The 19,458-nt window shown below is 52.3% G+C and overlaps 1 protein-coding gene across 2 annotated transcripts; it reads right to left on the bottom strand.

Moving 5' to 3' along the window:
• Positions 1–9,230: 9,230 nt before the first annotated feature.
• On the bottom strand, positions 9,231–18,561 carry LOC128945666 (G-protein coupled receptor 83-like). Of its 2 annotated transcripts, XM_054289457.1 has the most exons (6): positions 18,453–18,561; positions 17,684–18,311; positions 16,770–16,895; positions 15,976–16,109; positions 11,877–12,929; positions 9,231–11,229 (listed from the first exon to the last, which is right to left on the bottom strand). In XM_054289457.1, the coding sequence occupies exons 2-5, from the start codon at positions 18,152–18,154 to the stop codon at positions 12,335–12,337; spliced, it is 1,326 nt and encodes a 441-aa protein (XP_054145432.1). In that variant the 5' UTR covers positions 18,155–18,311; positions 18,453–18,561; the 3' UTR covers positions 9,231–11,229; positions 11,877–12,334. The 2 variants fall into 2 exon arrangements, with proteins under 2 accessions (XP_054145432.1, XP_054145433.1); XM_054289458.1 differs by lacking the exon at positions 18,453–18,561 and having other exon boundaries at positions 17,684–18,333.
• Between the last annotated feature and the right edge of the window lie 897 nt (positions 18,562–19,458).

The raw sequence follows: 19,458 nt of genomic DNA, 5'->3' as shown, positions 1-19,458 counted from the left end.
CAAGACCCCACAGAATTCTCCTTTATCTGACCACGGTACCTCAGAGAAGCAAGTGCCCTTCTAGGAAGGCAGATCTCCCCCACACCCCAGGGAGCAATAGCTGCTGGTGTTTTCTTTCCCTGTTTAAAGATGTTGTGGCTTGAACACACCCAGGATGTGCTCAGATAAACAAAGGCATGGGCAGTTGGAGCCGGAGCTGGCAGTTTCCCTCTCTGCTTGTTTCTTCCACAGTCGAGGTCGTTTTATTGCTCTTTGCTCCCCAAGACCTACAGCGTTGAACTTTGAGCCATGTGGGGCCAGGATTAGTCAGACTCTTGGACTGTTAGGGAGTGTTGCTATAGCACACACAGCCTGGGGCCAGGGATTTCCTGTTGGAGGCTTTTCTGTGGAAGGGAGAGTGCTGGGTTTAATCACCTCGCAAAATCCAATAAATATTTAATCCCTCTGTGGACGTAGTCACTTCCAGTGGGAAGGAAAATAACTTCACCCACTGCCTCTGAGTAAGAGCCTCCCTGCAGCTCAGTTTGCTGGCCCTGGCTTTGAAGTTGGAACTGGACTGGGCAGCTTGTCCCGTGTGCTCTGTGTCACCAGTGCCACCAGTGTGTGGTCACTTGGAGTGCACAGAGCAGTGGCAGCCAGGCAGGATGGCAGAGCCAGCCTGCCCCTGTCAGGAGCAGGAGATGGGCAGGAAGGGCTGGTAAATTAGAGCTGTGGATGATGGTGACATGCCACAGGTGTGTGCTGCAAATCTCCTCACATGCTGGGCAGCTCCATTGGTGTGCCAGAGTGGGGCTCTGGGCCAAACAAGTGAAGTGAGGATTTAGTTCTTTTGTTTAGGGGTTTTTCTCACTTTTATAATGAAATCAACCTCATTTTCTTCATAGCTTTTAAGGTAAACTTATTTTTCAATTGTTTGATGTCTGAGCAATATTACTTGTACTCAAAACTCACCCTCACCCACCCTGAGGGTGCAGCACAGAGGGTGTGTGCTGTGCTGGGTGTGGGTATGGGCTGTGCCATGCAGGTGTGTCCCCAGCCCCTGCCTCATGGTGCTGCCCCTCAGGCCTTGGCTGTGCCATACAGGGTGTGTGCCATACAGGGTGTGTGCCATGCCCCTGCCTCATGGTGCTGCCCCTCAGGCCTTGGCTGTGCCATACAGGGTGTGTGCCATACAGGGTGTGTGCCATACAGGGTGTGTGCCATGCAGGTGTGTGCCATGCAGGTGTGTCCCCAGCCCCTGCCTTATGGTGCTGCCCCTCAGGCCCTGGCTGTGCCATACAGGGTGTGTGCCATACAGGGTGTGTGCCATGCCACAGCCCCTGCCTCATGGTGCTGCCCCTCAGGCCCTGGCTGTGCCACAGGGTGTGGCAGGGCTGGTTTTCTGTGTGTTTGAGCTGTTCTGGGTTCCCCCTGAGAGCCTCACCTGTGGTGTCAGTGCAAGCCTCACTGGCTGGTGCTCCAGCAGGGCTGGGCACTGCACAGGAGCCCTGCAGGACGTGGCTTTGCAGCAGTGAGGCTCCCCCAGCTCCCAGGCAAAGGCTGCTCCCCACTCTCACTGTGCTCGTGGCAGAAACCTTCCTTCAGCTGTGGTGACAAACCCAGCTGTGTTTACAAGGGCCAAAAGTTCAACAGGGAGCCTTTAGCCCACCCTAAAACCACCTGGCCAGGCTGCCTCGAGCCCAGCCAGAGCCCTCAGGGAACCATGAGAGCCTTGAAAACAGGGAAACGCTGTGACTCAGACATCAGAACAACAGTGATCCCTGAGCAGGGAGCTGCTTCACTGGGGAACCAATGGAATTGATACTTGACTTTTGCTTTTTAATAGTATTTTCAACATAGCACATAGAATGTAAGGTAGGGAAATTCCTGTGGTGCTGGATCTCATGTCACAGCCTCAGGAAGCCATTTGTGCCAAGCTGGCATGGCTCACAGAGAGGTGAAACAAATCAAATAACTCTGAAATCTGTGCAAACTTGAGCTAGGACTGAACAGTGGGAACACTCCAGTGCAGTGGGGTTATTTTTTAACAAGTGATTGGTTTCCACACCAGTCTTGCCTGGAAGTCTGATTTGCAGAGGAATTTGTATGATAAGTTTAAATCTAGCCCTGTTCTGGGAAGCTCTTAAGCATAGACTTAAAATAGGCACATACTTCACTGTTGTTAAAGTGTTTATTCTGGTGAACAATTGGTGAACATCCCTCGGGTGCTGTTCCTGAACAGGGGGCTCATGAGAGCTCTCCCTCCAATGTGCTTTTACAGAAATAGCAATACTGAAGAAGACTTGGTGTTACTGATTTGGGCACACTTCTTGGAAGAGTCTGCAAGTGTTGGGGGGAGATACCCCCTCTGTGTTGGATTATTTAATACTTCAGACTCTGGTGCTTTTCAAAAAAACCAAATCACTACATTTCTGTAGCCATGGTTTACCCAAGGGAATATGTGTTGTTTTTTATGGTAGATGTTATTTTTCTTTAAGGTTACGAATAGGTTATTTATATTTTTGTAAATTCTGTGCCATTACCGTTGTAATTCTGCTGTAGCATTATTTCTGTTGGGTTTGGGGTGTTGTCTGTGTTCAAATAAAGCAGAAGCTGACGCTCCTGCCCCCTCTTAGTGGCAGGGGCTTGGTGCCTCACATTCCTCCAGACCTGGTGCTCTTGAGTGATGTGTGTTTGTAGTTCAATAAATTTTGGAGCCAGACACGGTGACGCTTGGTGAGTTTTGATTCCCCTCAGCATTGCTGTGGGCCCCCTGCCCACCTGCTGCTGTGGGCTGATGCTGAGGGGCCAGGGGGGGCTGGCAGGGCAGGCAGGGCTGCTCAGAGATGCTGCAGCAGCCTCAGCCCCAGAGTGGGAAGGGGCAGGGGGGGCTGCAGGGGTGGTGCTGGGTGGGGTGGCCGTGGTGCTGTGCCTGCCCTCACCACAGGCATCAGGTTTAGTTTTTCCATGGGTTTCACATTCCCCAGAGTGGCCAAGGCTCAGGTGTGGTTCACTGCCTGGCCTGGGGGCAGGGGGAGCAGAGACCCCTCAACGATGCCCAAGGAACTCCCATTCCCAAAGCTTCGCTGAGGAGCAGCTGCTGTTTAACCTTGGTAATTACAGAGCTCATGCCCTTCTACTGGTGTGTTTAAAATAATTATTAGCAGCAAGGGTGTTTTCTGTTCTAATTAAAGCTGTGATATTTGTCCAAGCTCTGGCAGGCTCTGTGAGTGCCTGCAGTGCTGCAGCTCTGTGAGGATCCCCATGCAGTGCTGTGTGTGCCTCTGTCACACCACAGCTATGGCCAGCACAGCTCTGCAGTCAGGGCCCACAAGAACCACCCATCCACCACCAAACACAAAGCCATGGCAGGGGTGGAGGCACTCAGCTTCCACAGTTTTCAAAGAAGCCTTTTCTGAGCAGGGTGTGGTGCCTGGAGCTGCTGGCACAGGGGCTGTTCATGGTGCAGCCCAGGTGTTCCCAGTGCCCAATCTCACCAGAGCCTGCCAGGGGTGATGATCCCAGAGGCCCTGCCTGCACCAGCCCATGGCAGAAGGTGTGGGCAGGGTGCTGTAGCCTTCCAAAGCTCTGCCTGCGCCTGTCACTTGGCTGAGGCCACTGTCACTGCAGGAGGAGAGGGCCAGAAATGTCCATAGGGAGAGCAGCTTCCTGCACACCTTTGGGATGGGAATTCAATGTATGCCAGGCCTTACCTTTGAGTGACTCCTGGTGCTGGGGTTGTGCCCATCCACACTCTGCATTCCCAGGTGATTCCATACTGCAGCAGGCAAAATGGGGATGGGTTTGGCCACAGCTCGGGTCTGTTCTTCAGGAAGAGCAGGGCTGCCCCTCCCATGCAGAGCAGATGCTCCCACCCAAGGCAGGAACTCCCAGTGATCAAGAGCTTCACACCCCCTCTGCTCCTCACCTCAGACTCTTGTGCTGTCTGGTCTTGCCTTGTTTTTGGCTGGAGCCCAAGGAGCGATGATGAATCAATCCTGCTCCTCTCTCAGTACTTGGGATTCTCCATGCTGGGATAAGAGGCAGCTCCTGGCAGAGAAACACACGTGCTCCATGTGAGCAGACAAGTGTGGGCTGAGGAGCCTCTCCTTGGTGGGCAGAGCAAGGCTGGCTCCCATCCCTGGTCCTGGTGCCACCTCAGCCTCTCTTCACAAGGCTGGCAGCAGGTCAGGGTGCTGAGGCACCCGGCCCTTACCTCAGCTCCTCCTGCAGGAACATCTCCAGCTGGGCTGCAGAGCTGAGCACAGGCCCTGACAGCTTGGAGAGCCTCCAGCTGCACAGGCAATGCCAGGGAATGCTGCTTGGCCCCACCAGGCACACACAGGGCCCTCTCCTGAGCTGTCTGTGGACAGACAGATGTCTGTCCTGCTGCTCCCAGCAGTCACACACCACAGCCAGCAGTCCTGCTGAGATTTTCCTGACCTATGGGGTTTTGCTCTGAATAACCCAAGTGAAATGTGTGGGGTGTGGACGCCTCACCTGTGTGCCCTGAAATTACCTGCAGAGCTGGGGACAGTGGCCATGTCCTTGTGTGGACAGGGACCCCTGAGCAGAGCTTATCTCAGAGCTGCTGGGGTGAGATTGCAGCCACAGGAGGTCTTTGCATCCTTCTCACAGGAGCCCCCACTCTGAGGGCATGTCCTTCTCCCCATGAGCAAAGGGGTTAGGGTTAGGGTGAGGAGGTGTTCCCACTAATGAAGCGTTCCAGGTGGGATCCTGCTTGAAACCAGATTAATTAATGAGCCCTGTGTTAACAAGGACTGCATGGTCTATGGCAGTGTAGTCAGAGGAGCTTTCTAGGATCTCCCTTATGTGCAGGTTCTGGAGGCACAGAGCAGGAGATTTCACAGTTGCACTTTTTATTGAAGTCCTGTGTTTGCTTTGGGCTGAGATGACCTGGATTAAGGGCAATATTTTGTTAAAACACTGATTGAAATTCTGCAGTTACAGGGAGAGGATGGCTGCCCTTTTCTGTGCAGAGAGGGTAAGCACACAGTCCTCAGGGGAATCTGAGCTGCAGCATTTAGTGAGAAAAGGGCAGGAATGAGACTGACAGCTCTGGAGTGCTCTGCTAAACAGCTTCCCTGCTTTCACCCTTCATTTCCTTGCCTAACCATAACCAGGAGGCTCACCAGTAAAGAAACCTTAAACACCTGCCCTCCATGTGCCCCTGGCCCCAGCACAGGGGCTGGGGAGACAGGCAGATAAATTTCCATTGCTAAAATTGAAGACTGAAATCCCTTGGAGAGACGTGAATTTCCATACCCAAGTTCCTTTCCTTCTCCACTTTCCTTCCCCACAGGTGGCGTTTTCACTGTTCCTTCTCTGATTTTCTCATTCTGTGTTTCCCCCAGGCTTCCCCTGCACACTCAATTCTTACCTCATTGTGTCTCTGCAGGACACGAGGGCAATCACAAGCAAAGGAAAACACACATTTTGCAGCACATTATTGAAGTGGATGTGCTTGCCAGGAGGCAGAAATCTGCTGTTCTTCTGCCTTCCACACTCACCTTCCCAACCTGTCAGGTCACTCACAGGGGCTTTCAGAAAGCAGCTGAAAAGCTGCACAGAGATTGTTTGGGGCTGCAGGGTGCCTGTGCAGGGAGTGCCACCATCACCCTCAGTGGGCAAAACAGCCACCAGACTCTGGGGAACTGGGAACATCATTAATGAGAGCAAACCATCTCATCTAGGACCAAACTGTGAGCAACATCCACCACAAAACAAAACAAAACAAAAAAGTCCTTATTCTTTTTATTGGCAGCAGATGTTCATTTCTAAGGGGAAACAAATCCAGTTCCAATGCCAGAGCTGTGCTGGAGGCAAAAAACTCTGTCTTTGGGGACAACCTGATGCCAATAATTATTATTATCCTTCAAAACTACATTATCATCCCAAATGGAATTGCTATATTCCTGCCCTGAGCCCTGGTGGTAAATGAGGTTTTTCAGCCTGGCCAGGCTGTTTCTCCATGACAATTAATGGGAGCACTCAAAGCCTGGGTGCTGGGCTGGTTTGCCTTCCAATGCAGCAGCAATAGGGATGGAATTTTAGCAAAAGAATAAAAGTGTTTTTACAACCCCTTAAATACCTCTTCACACTGCCCCTCATTCTCCTCAGAGCTGGCCTGAAGGAATCACAGAATTACAAATAAATACCCCAATCAAGTACAATAACAACAGAGCCAATGCCCATCATTCCTCACCTCCTACAGTTCCTGTTCACATGTCAGAGCAGGGAGCACACAATGCCCCAGGTCTGTGCCCTGGCCACCTCCAAGGTCACACAAGGCAGACACGACCCCAGGCTGGGGCTCCCATCCTGCCCCAGCCCCAGGACATCCCCAGTGGGAGCAGGTGGGCTGGGAGCTGCTCTGCTCCATGCTCTCATCCTGGTCCTGTCCAGAGGTTCCTCCCAAAGATCTGCCCCCCACCCTCTGCCCTGGGCACCAACAGGGCTGTGCCCCTGCCCTGTGCCACCTGTGCCATGGAAAGGCATTAGAAATGGCACCTGGGCATGCAGAGAGTGTGTGTGGACACAAACACATCAGTACAGACAGAAATGGAATGGGGGAAATGCTCCTGTGCCCACTTTGTACAGGGAGGAGAGCAGAGAACGGGTTAGCAATGCTCAACACTGCAAACAGGAAAATGGACCCTTGTCCTTCCTTCCCCCTCAATCCCTCCTTCCTTCACAGTGACCAGGAGAAACAAAGGCAAAACAAACAATCTGACAACTTGGCTTCACAAAGAAGCTGAGAATTAGTCAAGTGGTGAAGATGTTCCCATTTATAGCTGAAATGCCTGAACATGTAGGTAAATATTCATGGTCTTTATTAGCTCTGCTAATCATAACAGTTCTCCTGAAGAATGAATGTCCCTACATCCTGCCCTGCAAGCTGTGCAAGACAGCAAAATACTTATATTCTCCTGAATATTACTAATAATAATTATATTCTCCTGAATGGAAGGCAAAGGAAGACAAGTTAGTGCAATTCTGTTAAATAGAACACAGAGTGTGTCAAATTTAATAATGGGAGAAAAATTCATATCCTGCCATAGAAACATGAAAATAAAGAGGAAAGGGACACTGCAATAAAGACTTTATTTGGAGTGCAGCCATTGCCATCTCCATGAGGGAACAGTCAGCATCAGTCACTGTTCCTCAGCACGAGCAACTGGTGGGTTTAATTCCAGAACAGGGTGGGAAATGGAGACAAACACTTAAATAACTGAACTGTGGAGTTCAGGAATGACAATGTACTGTGAAAGTAAAACTGTAAAGCTAAAAACCAAAACTCAATTCCTTTCCAGCCTTTAGGAGAGACTTGGTTTATTAACCTGAATGTGAAAGGTCTGAGCAGTGTATCACAGTTCAGAAGCAAATGAAACTGTCCAAAACAGCCCAGAGCCACCCAGCCCACTGCAACTCCCCACTGATGGAACTGTGGTAAATCCATCGTGGAAGTGATCCAGGCACTCCTTGTGCTCTGAATTCTGCCATGTTTGGCATGTATCACCAGTAAAAGGTCAAAATAAGCTGTGGAAGGAGCAGAAAGCTGCAAAATGTTAAGGCCATTGATTAATTGATTGCTTAATTCCTGTGGAAAACTGCCTGAAGCAGGATGTGGCTGCAAAAAAACACTGTCTGCCTCAAAAATAGGAACAAAATCTGCTGCTCTGAAACTTGCTGCCATCATTTTTGTTAGGTGTCATAAATTATATCCCAACAGTACACACAGTCTGGGCACCTGGAATCACACTGATGGTGGTGTTCAGCTTGGCTCCAAGTGTGGGCTTGAAATGGAATTGACTTCTGCAGTGCTGTAGGAGCAGCAAGAAATGGTCAAAATGAGGGTTTGAAAATCCCTGTTGTTGCTGTCAGCTATGCCAACTGCAGGGTGGAAATTTTGGAAACAGGAGACCACCAAGGTCCCACAGCCTGCAGGACACAGCATGGATGGGATGCAGATGTATGCAATGCAAGCATGTGGGAATGATATAGAGGATATAAACCTTTATATGCTCTGAAGCCCCATTAATTGTGAAGTAATGAGCCGGAATTCCATTAATGGGGCCACTCCCTGTACTTGCCCCTTACAGTGCCCCATAAAGCAATTGGTTTTGTCTCCAGCAGATGCATTAGATGCTCCATTCATCTGATTTTATAAAGCAATTAGTCTGGTCTCATCTGCCAAGGAGACTTTTATGGGCCTGCCATGGAGAAGTCTCTGCAAGTGACAAACTATTGTGTTGTACAAGCAGACCTGGTTCCTGCAGAGCTCAACCTGTGGCTTTGGGGGTGTTTATTACTATTTTTGCCCTCTCACATCTGGCTAAGTGACAGCTGCTCGCCACTTCTACAATTTGGCACTACTGAACTGAGCAGCATCAGCCAGCGTGGGCTGCTGGGGGAGTGAAACATCAATCAAGGACCAAGTGCATTAATTCAGCCCTTATTACCAGGGCCAACAACAAAACACCAGCATGGGGAGCGGGGCAAGAGGTGCTTTTGATCTGCTCCATGTGAGCTCCCGAGGGAGGGCTGGCTCCAGCACAGCCCCAGGCACAGCGCCCACACCTCTGCCTGCCCTGGCTGGTGTCTCCCAGCACTGCTCAGAGAAGCCCTGGGTTCCTGCTGCTGGCCCCCTGCCCCATCCCATCAGGGACCCCAAGGAACATCAGCCCTGCTGCAGTGCAGAAACCCAGCATCTGCAGCACATCTGGGCAAGGGGACACCTCCAATGTACCTGCTCAGCTCAGACTGGGCTGAGCCAAGCTCTGGGAGTGCTCTGGTATCACCTCAGGGAAGCAGTTTGGGAGCAGACCTGGAACTGGGGTGGGAATCACTGCTGAGCACTGGTGGGACAGGGCAGCCTGTGAAATGCCATCAGTCTGCAAACCAAGCACTGACTGCAGCCCGTGCCTGGTGCTAAACCTGTCCTCACTTGCTGCTACTCCTGCCTGGGCTCCTCCAAAGCCTGGGAGATCAGACACGTTCCTTTGCCCACCGCAGAGCAGGGGTGGGGAGGGAGGAGCAGTGGGGGAGAGCAGGCGGGGTCTGTGGGGGCAGGTGAGTCCTTTGGGGGGCAGGTGGGCTCTGTGGGGGCAGGTGAATCCTTTGGGGGGCAGGTGAGTCCTTTGGGGGGCAGGTGGGCTCTGTGGGGGCAGGTGAATCCTTTGGGGGGCAGGTGAGTCCTTTGGGGGGCAGGTGGGCTCTGTGAGGGCAGGTGGCATCCTTGGGGGCCAGGCAGGCTGTCTCCACAGTCAGTGAGAGAGCAGAGCTGTGTGTCCTGCTCCAGGGAGAGCCTTTGTTGCTGCCTGGGGCACAGGGCGGCTGCACATCCTCTCCCGCACGAGAATTCGGGGTGTGCCCTCACATCCAGGCTCCCAGGTAAGGGCCAGACTCCTTCCTCTTCCTCCCCTGCTCTGTGATTGACCTAAGATGCTGAGTTATGATGGTTTGACTCTGACCCACCTACACCCCAACATCCAGGGCTCAAGCTGGATTTAACTGAGGACATTCCCCCTTATCCCAGGCGTGCTTTGGCCAGCCCCTCCGTGCTGTTTTCCACTTGAAGAGCTAAGTGATGATAATTGTATTCTGTTTCTCCTTCCTGAGCTAATTTTCTGACTCATTGTGGGGGTTTTTCTGCTAGCTTTTTGTTAATCTAGTTGGCATGTTGTGGTTTCTTTGTTCATTATGTGGTGGGGCTATATAAGAGGATTTGTCTCTGGAATTCAGGTATCCCCTGCGCTGCGCTCCCTGTTATCGTCTTCATCAGCAACTCTGCTGAAGGCACTCTGCTGCATTTGGCATGAGCTAACCTTAATAAATTCGGGCTGTTAATCACTCAGACATGTCTCGCTGGATCTTTGCACGCTGATTTCTGTGTGCTCAAATAGTTTCCCCCGGAGTAGACTTGTGGTGACTCAGTGTTTCAGTCATTTGCCCTCCAAACTCTCCCTCGGTTCTGCCTCCCGGGGGGCTTCAATAGGGAGGGGTCTCCTGATGGCAGAGGGTTCTCCTGGCACCCTGCACTCCTCTGGGGTCCCAGGCTGGTGTGCAGGGAGCAAAGAGCTCTGGTGGTGCTGCCCCAGCAGCCCTGTCTGGCCAGAGCCGAGCACAGCCTTGCTCCTGTCCCTGGGAGCTCTCCTGGGATCCCAGCACTGCTCAGGATGACACTTCCACAGGTGCCCGGCGGGATGGAGACAGATTGAGGAATGTTTATAAGGAATGTTTAGGCAGCTATTTATGTGCTGAGCTAACTCAGACCCAGCAGAAGCCGAGTTTCAGAGATTCCCTTTTCCAGAGCCTGGCTTGGAGTCCAGCAGAGATGCAGCCTCCTGCCCTCCAGGCACTGATCAAACAACACTCAAGTTATACTTTTTTATATATATATATTGTGCATTCTGTGTTTGCCAGAGAGCTGCTGGGAGTCAGGGCATCCTCGAGTGATACAGGAATCTTGAGGCACTGGATGAAGTGTGTGAAGCTCTGAAACTCACTCAGGCATTGATAATTATCAGTCCAGATAGCTGAGCCATTACAGGGATTCGATACAGTCAGCTCTTGCATCCTGCCCATTTAGGGGAGAAAAATTCAGCAACGAGGAGATGCTGCGATCGACAGATCCAAGGAAAACCAGCCAGGTTATTTCTGACAGCAAGAGATAGATAACTACAGGGATTAGCAGAAGATCCAGGGAGTGTGGAGAGACCCCTTCTTTGGAGTAAGGGCTTGGACTCCTCCAGAGAAAGGTTATTCAGCCATTTAAAGAAAGAAAGGAAGGAAAACAAACCTAATAAATATTAAAGACAATACATGGCAGTTTGACAGCTGCTCACCAAAAGCTAGTGAGGAACAGTAAAAAAACAAATTATAGCTTCTTTAACTAATTAAATGAGGTGATGCTTATTAATTAGAGATTATCTTAACACTTTGAGAAACTCACAGTGATGTTTTTTGACTGAAAACAAACCCTTCTGTACACTGAGGAAGCACAGCGCTGGCAACCAGCACAGACAGCTTTGAATTCCCATGTTCAATAATGGTGAGCTCCAAGCAAAGTGCCTCAGGGACAGAGTATTCACCCACTCCTGCTGCCACTCCTCATATTCTGCTCTTTTCTTCTGGTGCAGGCACTGCAGTGCCCACCCAAGGTGCCCTGCTGGGGTCAAGTGAAGCCTGAAGCAAGGATCCCCCTCCTTTCTGTCCTTTTCCTTTCCACTGCAAAAATGGAAAATAACAAAAAAAAAACCCACCCATAAAAATCAGTCCTTAGTTTCCCTTCTTTGGTCTGGCTTATTCTCCCCTGGGAAGGTGCTGGGAGTTCTTATTCCCTCAAGCCACCCAGGCCCCCACTGCCTCTCTGGGCTGAGGATCTGTCTGGGTATCACCAGGGCAGACCAGGAACCCCCCAGCTGACACAGCTGCCCTTGGGCTACTGAAATCCATCACCTGCTTTGCACCAACCAGACAGCCCCAGAGTCCTTGGTGGCTCCTCACAGGACATCCCTTCCAGCCCTTTCTTGCCCTCCTGTTGTTTAAATGAGACTTTTACAGCAACTAGCAACAATGCAGAATGATTCCATTCTTCAGTGAGTGAATGCCACAGCCCTGATGAAATATTTTGTGGCCTTTTACAAAGTGCCAGTGTAGCTCTCTTTACTGAATTAATGTATTTATAATAAAAACATCTTCTCAGTGGACTGCATTAATCTGTCATTGTGCCATCTGAGCCTGTGGGCATGGCTCCTGGGGTGCCTCCCTGCTCCCCTTGTCTGGGGCTGGCTTCCAGCTGCTGTGGGTGGGACAGGGACAGGGCAGGAGGAGCAGCAGAATCTGAGAGCAAAATCGCTGTCAACAATCCTTACCTCTGCTGGAGGCTTTGCTATACACTAACTGGTGAGGCTCCCTGTGGATGGAGTTCATCTGCATGTCCAAGTCCTTCCTTCAAACAGCTGTCATCATGGATTTGTTCCTGCTGCTGTGCAGAGCCCCACGTTATGGCACATGTTGCAGCCAGTGACAGAAACCTGGGTCCACTTCCTCTGATAGCAATGAATGGGAAACCCTGAAAGCAGATCACGATGTCTGAGAAGCTCCATGTCCCCTGTACATATTCCTGCCCCCTGGGCCAGCTGCAGCGTGGGTTTTACTGGTGCTGGAGAGCCTGTGTGCCCACCATGCCAAGCACAGGAGGGGCTATAGTAAGACAAGCCAAAAAATCAGCAGTAAAACAACAGAGCAGCCATGCTGGCTCCTGAGGAGAGCCTGGGAGATGCCCTTTGGTGCCTCCCACACCAGGTGACAGATCCAAGGATCCCTCAGCTCACAGGTCCGTGCTGGCCATCGGGAGGTTCCTGGCGGAGCAGCTGGCCTGGGAGGCCGGTCCCTTCCTGCACCTGGCCTGCTCCAGCCACGCCTCACGGCAGGACAGGGCCCTGGGGGGCAGCGCCTGCTCCCGGGGCTGGGGCACCCTGTGGCAGATGCCGAGCAGGGAGCGCAGCCCCGCGCGGAAGCTCTCGTTCAGCCAGCAGTAGATGAAGGGGTTGTAGCAGGTGCTGCTCATGGCGAACCAGTGCAGTGCAAAATAGAGCGAGTTCTTGGTCCTGATGCCCAGGCTGGAGATCAGCACCACGTAGCAGTTCAGGGGGAACCAGCAGACTGCAAAGACCACCACCACCAGCATCAGCATCTTGATGCTCTTCTTCTTGTTCCTGTGGTGGGTGACGTACTGCTGCGTGGTGACGTCCCCGATGGCGTTGCGCAGCCACAGCTTCTTGGCCAGGCGCAGGTAGGTGACGGTGATGATCAGCAGGGGCAGGAGGTAAAGAAGGAGGAAGGTAGACAGGTCCAGATACTTCCAGACCAACTCTGCAGGCTCGGGGAAGTCAGGGAGGCACAGACTCCGGACGGTGGCTTCCCTTGAAAACAGGAAATACAGATATGGCATGTGGCCATTGCTGTCCTGTGGGTGCTGCTGGCTCGGCAAACCACACTGCCCACAGCCACCTGCTCAGAGGTGTAGTGGGGACAGAGGGAGGACACAGAGCCACAGCTCTGGCATGTCTCTCTCAGGTGGACCTGCAGCCCCTGCCCTCCATGGCAGCACCCACCCTGCTGTGTCCCCCAGCACCAGGACCCCTTGCCCTGGCACAGCCCCCAGCACAGGATCCCTCAGCCACAGCCACTGCAGCAGCTCTGAGCCAAAGCTGCTCTGGAGGGGAGGGAAGGGCTGAAGGCTGTGAGAAAGCCTCAAAGGCATGACAAACCCACCTCACTTCCCTTCCCTACCCACCATTCCCTTGCCATCAGCTCCTACAACCTTCCTGCTACCTCTTAAAACTGGTGTGATGATTACTCACTTGGCTCCAGTTGAACCACTGACAATGACCTAACAAAAGAAAGTGTAATCATACACAACAGCTCATTTTAACAACCTCTCACACCTGTCCCATCCCCTCCAGCCCCAGGATCTGGGTGTGTTCCCACTGCCTGGCCTGCAGTGGCTCTCATCCCATCACCCTTCACTGCACTGCATGTGTCCCCTCCACACCCTGCAGCTGGTGTAATGGAATTTATTTCCAGTGGATGCTTTCTCCTTTTCTTTCTTTTCCCCTCTCTTTTTTTTTCTCTTATTCCATTTTACTCTTCTCTCTTCATCCCTCATCCTCAGTTCTCCTCTATTCAGCACAGATTTTAGCTCCCATCAAGCTGTACTATTCACTGCAGTATTGATTAATATCTTTAATATCCTGTTTTCAACTGCTGGAGCTGCCTTTTGTGCCACAAATAGGAGACTGCTGAGAACAGGCAGCTGGAGCAGGGGATGAGGTCAGAGCAGTGACAATGGGTCCACCGAGTACGGAGGACCTGGAGATGCCACTCGAGATGGGAACTGACGCAGAAGGGAGAATCATCTTTTCTGAACTGCAGTCTTTGCTTCTCCTCCCCTGGATCTGGGGGACCTCACCACAGGGGATGTCAGAGGGGATCTGACAGAACAGTGTTTTGGTGAATCCTGACATGACCAGGGACTCAGTGCAGCCAGAGATGGATGTTGCTGGAGCCCCTGTTTCCCATCCCAGAACCACTCACTGGTAGCCATCCCAGGAGCCCTGACCCTGCAGGAGCTATTACAAGCAATATTGCAACTGTGATTTTTTTTTTCAATGGAAAGCAGGGACAGAAATAGCATGTCCTGGAAGTCCTTATATTGCTGAGCTGCCTCGTGCCAGCACAGGGCTCGGTTTCCTCTGGCCATGCCAAAGGATGAGCAGAGACAGGTGCCCCGAAACAGATCGTAGGGTTCCTTCATTCATGAGCAATTCGTTCCCTAATCCCCAAGCACAGCTGCAGAGCGATGCAAGCACAGAGTAACCCTGCCCTGTGTTTACAGTCTGCACAGTTATGGGTATGATATCCCCTGGCTATGTCAGCCACATCAGGCACAAGCACAGGCAGGGGAGGGCTGTGAAGCCCCCATCCCACTTGCAGCCCCTCAGACACCAAAAGCAGTGACAGCCCAGGCAGGCACTCACACCCTCCTGCCTCACCAACAGGAGGGATCTGGCTGGGCTGCAGGAAATTAGATTTGTCCTCTATACAGAAGGTCAATGTCTACAATAGAAATCTCATTCCTGCTGCCTGTCAGTGTCTCCTTGCCCCACTCCCTGGGATGCTGATCTCAGCCTGAAAATACAGGTCATGGTAAGATTATCCCCTTGGCCTCAAGGCTGGCATTCCTGCGAAGGGCAGCACCAGCAGCGTGACACCTGCCACAGAAATCCCACTTGGGTACTGTTACAGACTGTTTTCTAGACAAGAGAGGTCACAGCAATGCCACAGGCTGCTGGGGACAGGAGGGACAGAACAGGTTGGGTACCACAGAGGAAAGGACTGCAAGGGAAAAGAACTCAGAGTTTGGGGTTTGTAGTTCTCCCTGGCAGAGAGTGACAGCAGAGACAAGTGCCATTGCTGGGCCTTTTGTGAGGAGATAAGTTTCTGCTTTGAATTTTTTTTTCTTTTTCTTTCTTTCCCTCTACATTAGAACCTTCTCTTTTTTTTTTTTTTTTTCTGGTATTTCAGTACTTATATTGATGTAAAATGTCACTTCATCTGCAGTCATTGTGTTCAGCCAAGCCAAGAGTTCCCTTTCCTGAGGAGAGGCACCATGGCACACCAGGACAGCTCAGGTTCCTGACAAAGCACTGGTCCCTCACCTGTCCCACCCTGGTCCCCCACAGCCCTGCTTCATGAAGAATATCTGTTCTCTATGTTTTTCTGTTAGTGTAACACTGGACAGAGGAACCTCAAGCTTCAGGGAAGGCTGGTCCTGCTTTGTAAATCCACATGGATGAAATACCGGGAAGTCACAACCTGAGACTCAGGGTAGGAAATCCTGGGGAAGAGGGATCAGTAAACCAGAGTGGTCCCCTGCTCCTGCTCCCTGCAGAGCCTTGGTGATGTCAGCACAGGTATTCCCAACAGGAAGTTTATTTTCTTTCTTTTTCAAACTGCAGTTTGATACTCTCTCTCCTCCCTGCCTGGGTGAGTTGGATGGGCTTGGTCTGAGGAGCTGAGCAGGCAAAAGGAGGGAAGAGGAAAGTCCCTCAGGAGAAAGTTACCTTCTCAGGACAGAGCCTCTCCTGGCCAGGCCATGGCACTGGAGGAGGTGTGTGGTGCCAACAGCTGTGCCCCAGCCAGGCTGTGCCTGGGACTGCCCCAGAGCCTCATCTGGGCACACAGGAGGTGGTGAGAGCAAGCCCTGGACAGCAGGCCAGGCAGAGAGCAGGCCAGGCAGCTCTTCCCCAGCCCCAGCCTCTGCTGGGAGAAGGGGGATGTCACCCATACACCAACTCCCTCATCCCACATCGCCCTGGGACACTCAGGTGCCCTCCCTGCTGAGCAAGGCACTGCACAAGGGCTGCCAGACCTCCACACGCTCCCTGGGAAGGGGAGATCACTCACCTGTAGTTATACTGGAAAAGCTTTTGATAGACAGCATGGGGCAGGGAGAAACAGGTTGCCATCAGCCAGATGACAGAGATGCTCAGAGCTCCCTTTGTCAGGGACATCCTCTGCTTCAGTGGGTTCAGGATGACCTGCAACAGAGACTCTGTCGTGACTCCTCTCCCACAGGAAGCAAAAGCCCTGACAGCCCACAAGAGGAGTGGGCAGATTGTGACATAACCTAACACAGCTAATGATAGGAAAATGACAGCCATGATTAGGAAAATGTCCTGTTCATTAGAGTGACCTGGAAAATGGGAAATGTTGAACTTCTCAGTCTGCTCAGAAGAGCTTTCAAACTTTATCTCCTCAGTCTTGTTATGCAAGAACTGTTTTCCTTAAGCTGGAGGTTACATTAGGTCAAAAAAAAAAAAAAAAAAGGAAGAGATCTACCCAAGTGTCTTCACTCAAGGGTATGTTTTTTATTCCATATGAACTATATAAGAAATGTCTCTTGTTCCAGCTGGGCCTGTGAAGCTGAGCTTTCCTCCCCTCTGCTGAGGCAGAAATTCACCTTTCATGAGATTTTCTTTGTTAGACCTTTAAACTGATAAAACCTGATAGTCTGGAAGTTACTATTTGCCAATAGCACATGAAAGGGGAGCGATTGCAGGCGACAAGCACATGGCCTGGGTTGTCCTTGCTGCCCTGCACTGGACACACAGCCAGCATTTGTCAAGGCCAGGGACAGAAAAACTTATCATAGCTCCAGTCTCCTCCCAGAGCCTTGGAGAAGGGGCAGGCAGTGTCACCTGGTGCCTGTCGAGGGCGATGGCCGTCAGGGTCAGCGTGGACACGTGCAGGGAGCAGTACTGCACAAAGCGGCTGATGTGGCACATGGCCTTCCCAAAGATCCACGTGCTGTTCACAAAGCGGACCTGGGGGGAAACAACAGCTCATCAGCCAGGAAATGTGCTGAAAACAAATCCATGGGGGTCTGGTTTGTTTTCCTACAAGTCCTATAGCTGGAACCTGAGCTGGCTCAGGGGTGCTGGCTGGTTGGGCAGCTTCGCCTGGAACTTATAGAAAGATCAGCTATGCTGGTCTCTGAAACACCTTTACAGAAGAGTTTATAGGGTCAAACCCCGCAGATTATGAAGTGGTGACGCCACAGCCCTCCTGGCCTGTTCTACAGATATTGTGAACAGTGGTAAAAACTTTTTATTACGCTAACAACTATATTTGGAAATAGTGGACCAAGGTTTGATATCAACCCCACTGTCAGATTTGGAATGCTTTCATTGAAGCCTTTATCCAGCTGGCATCTCTGAAATGCTTGACTATTTTCTTCCAGTCACCCAGTATGACTGGCATTCAGACTGTTCTGACCCACTAAGGGACTCTCTAGTGCTCTGCTGCATGAACATTAAAAACACAGGAACTTGTTCTCATTCCCCAAGAAGGTCTTGCTGGGGTTTGGTAACACACTGTGTGATACACTTTGGAGTTTCTAGGAGTTACAGAGTCTAACAGAGCAACAGAGAGCCCACAGGTTGCTGAACAGTGTTTTGCTTGCCTGGCAGAGTTATCAGTTAGGCTTGGTGGTGTTGGGCTCCCACCTCAGCCCTAGGAGAGAGGGCATGGAAAGCCCATGACCACCAGGCAGAGCTCTGGTGGGTGGGAGGTTCCTGTCCTGGTTGAAGGGACAGCAAGACCAGCTACTTACCAAGGTGAAAGGTGTGTTGAGCAGCGTGATCATGATGTCTGACACTGCCAGGTTGACAATGAAGAGGCTGGTGGCCGAGTGCATCCTCTTGTTCTTCAGCACCACGTGGCACACCAGCATGTTCCCAAAGAGAGACATGACGATAATGACCGAGTAGGCCACGATCAGCAGCGCTTTCACTGTTGGCTTCTGGGATTCTGGCTCATATTTCGCCAGCTCAGCAAATTTCTCCCACTCAACAATGCGGCGCTCTGTCCAGTTGAAGATGCTCCTGTTCGTTGCGTGGTAGATGGACATGAGTTTGGCCATGGAAGAGTAATGATCGAACTCCTCAAGAAACCCTGTCACCTGTGACTTGGATGGCTGGAGCAGTGAGCGAGGCATGGTAGGTTGACCCCAGTTTTCCCTGCTAGGGAACAGGACCAGTGGTGTGTCAGAAAGGGGCTGGTTTGGGACCACACACTCTCTCATACAGCAGGAAGAGCAAGAACTTCACAGGTAAGCTCTGGGCTCAAGCAGGCTGCCTGACCATCCCGTGCTGCTGTCGCAGGAACTTCTTCCCAATGCAGAAATGTCACCTTCCGCTCCAAACAAATCCAAAGACGTCTTTCCAGCAACGATCTGAATTCTGAATAGGAACCAACACTTCACTTCCAAATCAGACAGCTCTGTATGTGACACTGCATACATCACAGCATGATTACACCCCAGCCACAAGGAGAAACCAAACTCCTCTCCCTAACTCCTACCCTTATCCCCTCTCACTTACCTGGCACTGCCCGGCCGTGTTTGTTCCCGACCGTGCCCGGTCCCGAGGGGCAGCAGCGGCTCCTCCGGCTCCTGCGCTGGACACCGCGCACCGCACACCCCGCACCGCACACACCGCACACCGCGCACACCCGCCACTCTCAGCACACCCCGCACCGCACACACCCTGCACCGCACACTCCGCACCGCACACTCTGCACTCACCGCCGCACGCCGCGCACCTTCCGCACCGCACCCCTGCACAGCACACACCCCGCGCACCTTGCACACTCCTCTCACCCCGCGCACTCTCCGCGCTGCACCGCGCACACCCCGCGCACCTTCCGCACTGCACCGCACCCCTGCACCGCACCGCACCCCGCACCTTGCACACCCCTCTCACCGCACCCCGCACCTTGCACACCCTGCACCTTGCACACCCTGCACCGCACACACCCCGCACCCCGCGCACTCTCCGCCCCGCACCGCGCCCCCCGCGCACCCCCGGCCCGCCCGCACGTGCCGCCGGCGGGGCCGGAGCCGCCGCTCGGGGCGGGGCTCGGGGCGGAGCTGCTCCATTCATAAATCGGCGCGGGCGGGGCCCGAGAGTCCTTACCGGGGCTCAATCCGTGCCGCCGGTCCCTGCGCGCACCCGCCGGTACCGGTACCGGTCCCTCGGTACCCAGCGGGGCTGCTGCAGGGATGGGGCAGAGGGCAGTGCCCACCACACGGAGCATCCCTTTCCCTGCCGTAAGGGGAAAAGGGGAAAACCACCCTCACAAAGCTCTCCCGGCCCGAATCTTTGCGGAAAGGCTCCTGGTGGAGTTTCAGAGCTTGTTTTTTGAGAAGTGCTTTTCTCACGGCTGGGTCACTCTTGACAGGTGCTGACACAGAAGACAGTTTAGGTTTCAAAGAGTTTAGGCAATATATTTTTAAACGAGATAGTATCATATTTCTCATTTTGCATTCCAAATGTGTCATTAATTCCTTATATAAATACATCTAAAGGTTTTTTTTTTCCTGTCCAT

Source organism: Melozone crissalis, unplaced genomic scaffold (genome assembly GCF_028551555.1).
Source record: "Melozone crissalis strain CALT ecotype California unplaced genomic scaffold, PUWL_Pcris_2 ptg000068l_1, whole genome shotgun sequence".
Classification (NCBI taxonomy): Eukaryota; Metazoa; Chordata; class Aves; order Passeriformes; family Passerellidae; genus Melozone; species Melozone crissalis.
This window is presented reverse-complemented; position numbering and strand designations above follow the sequence as displayed.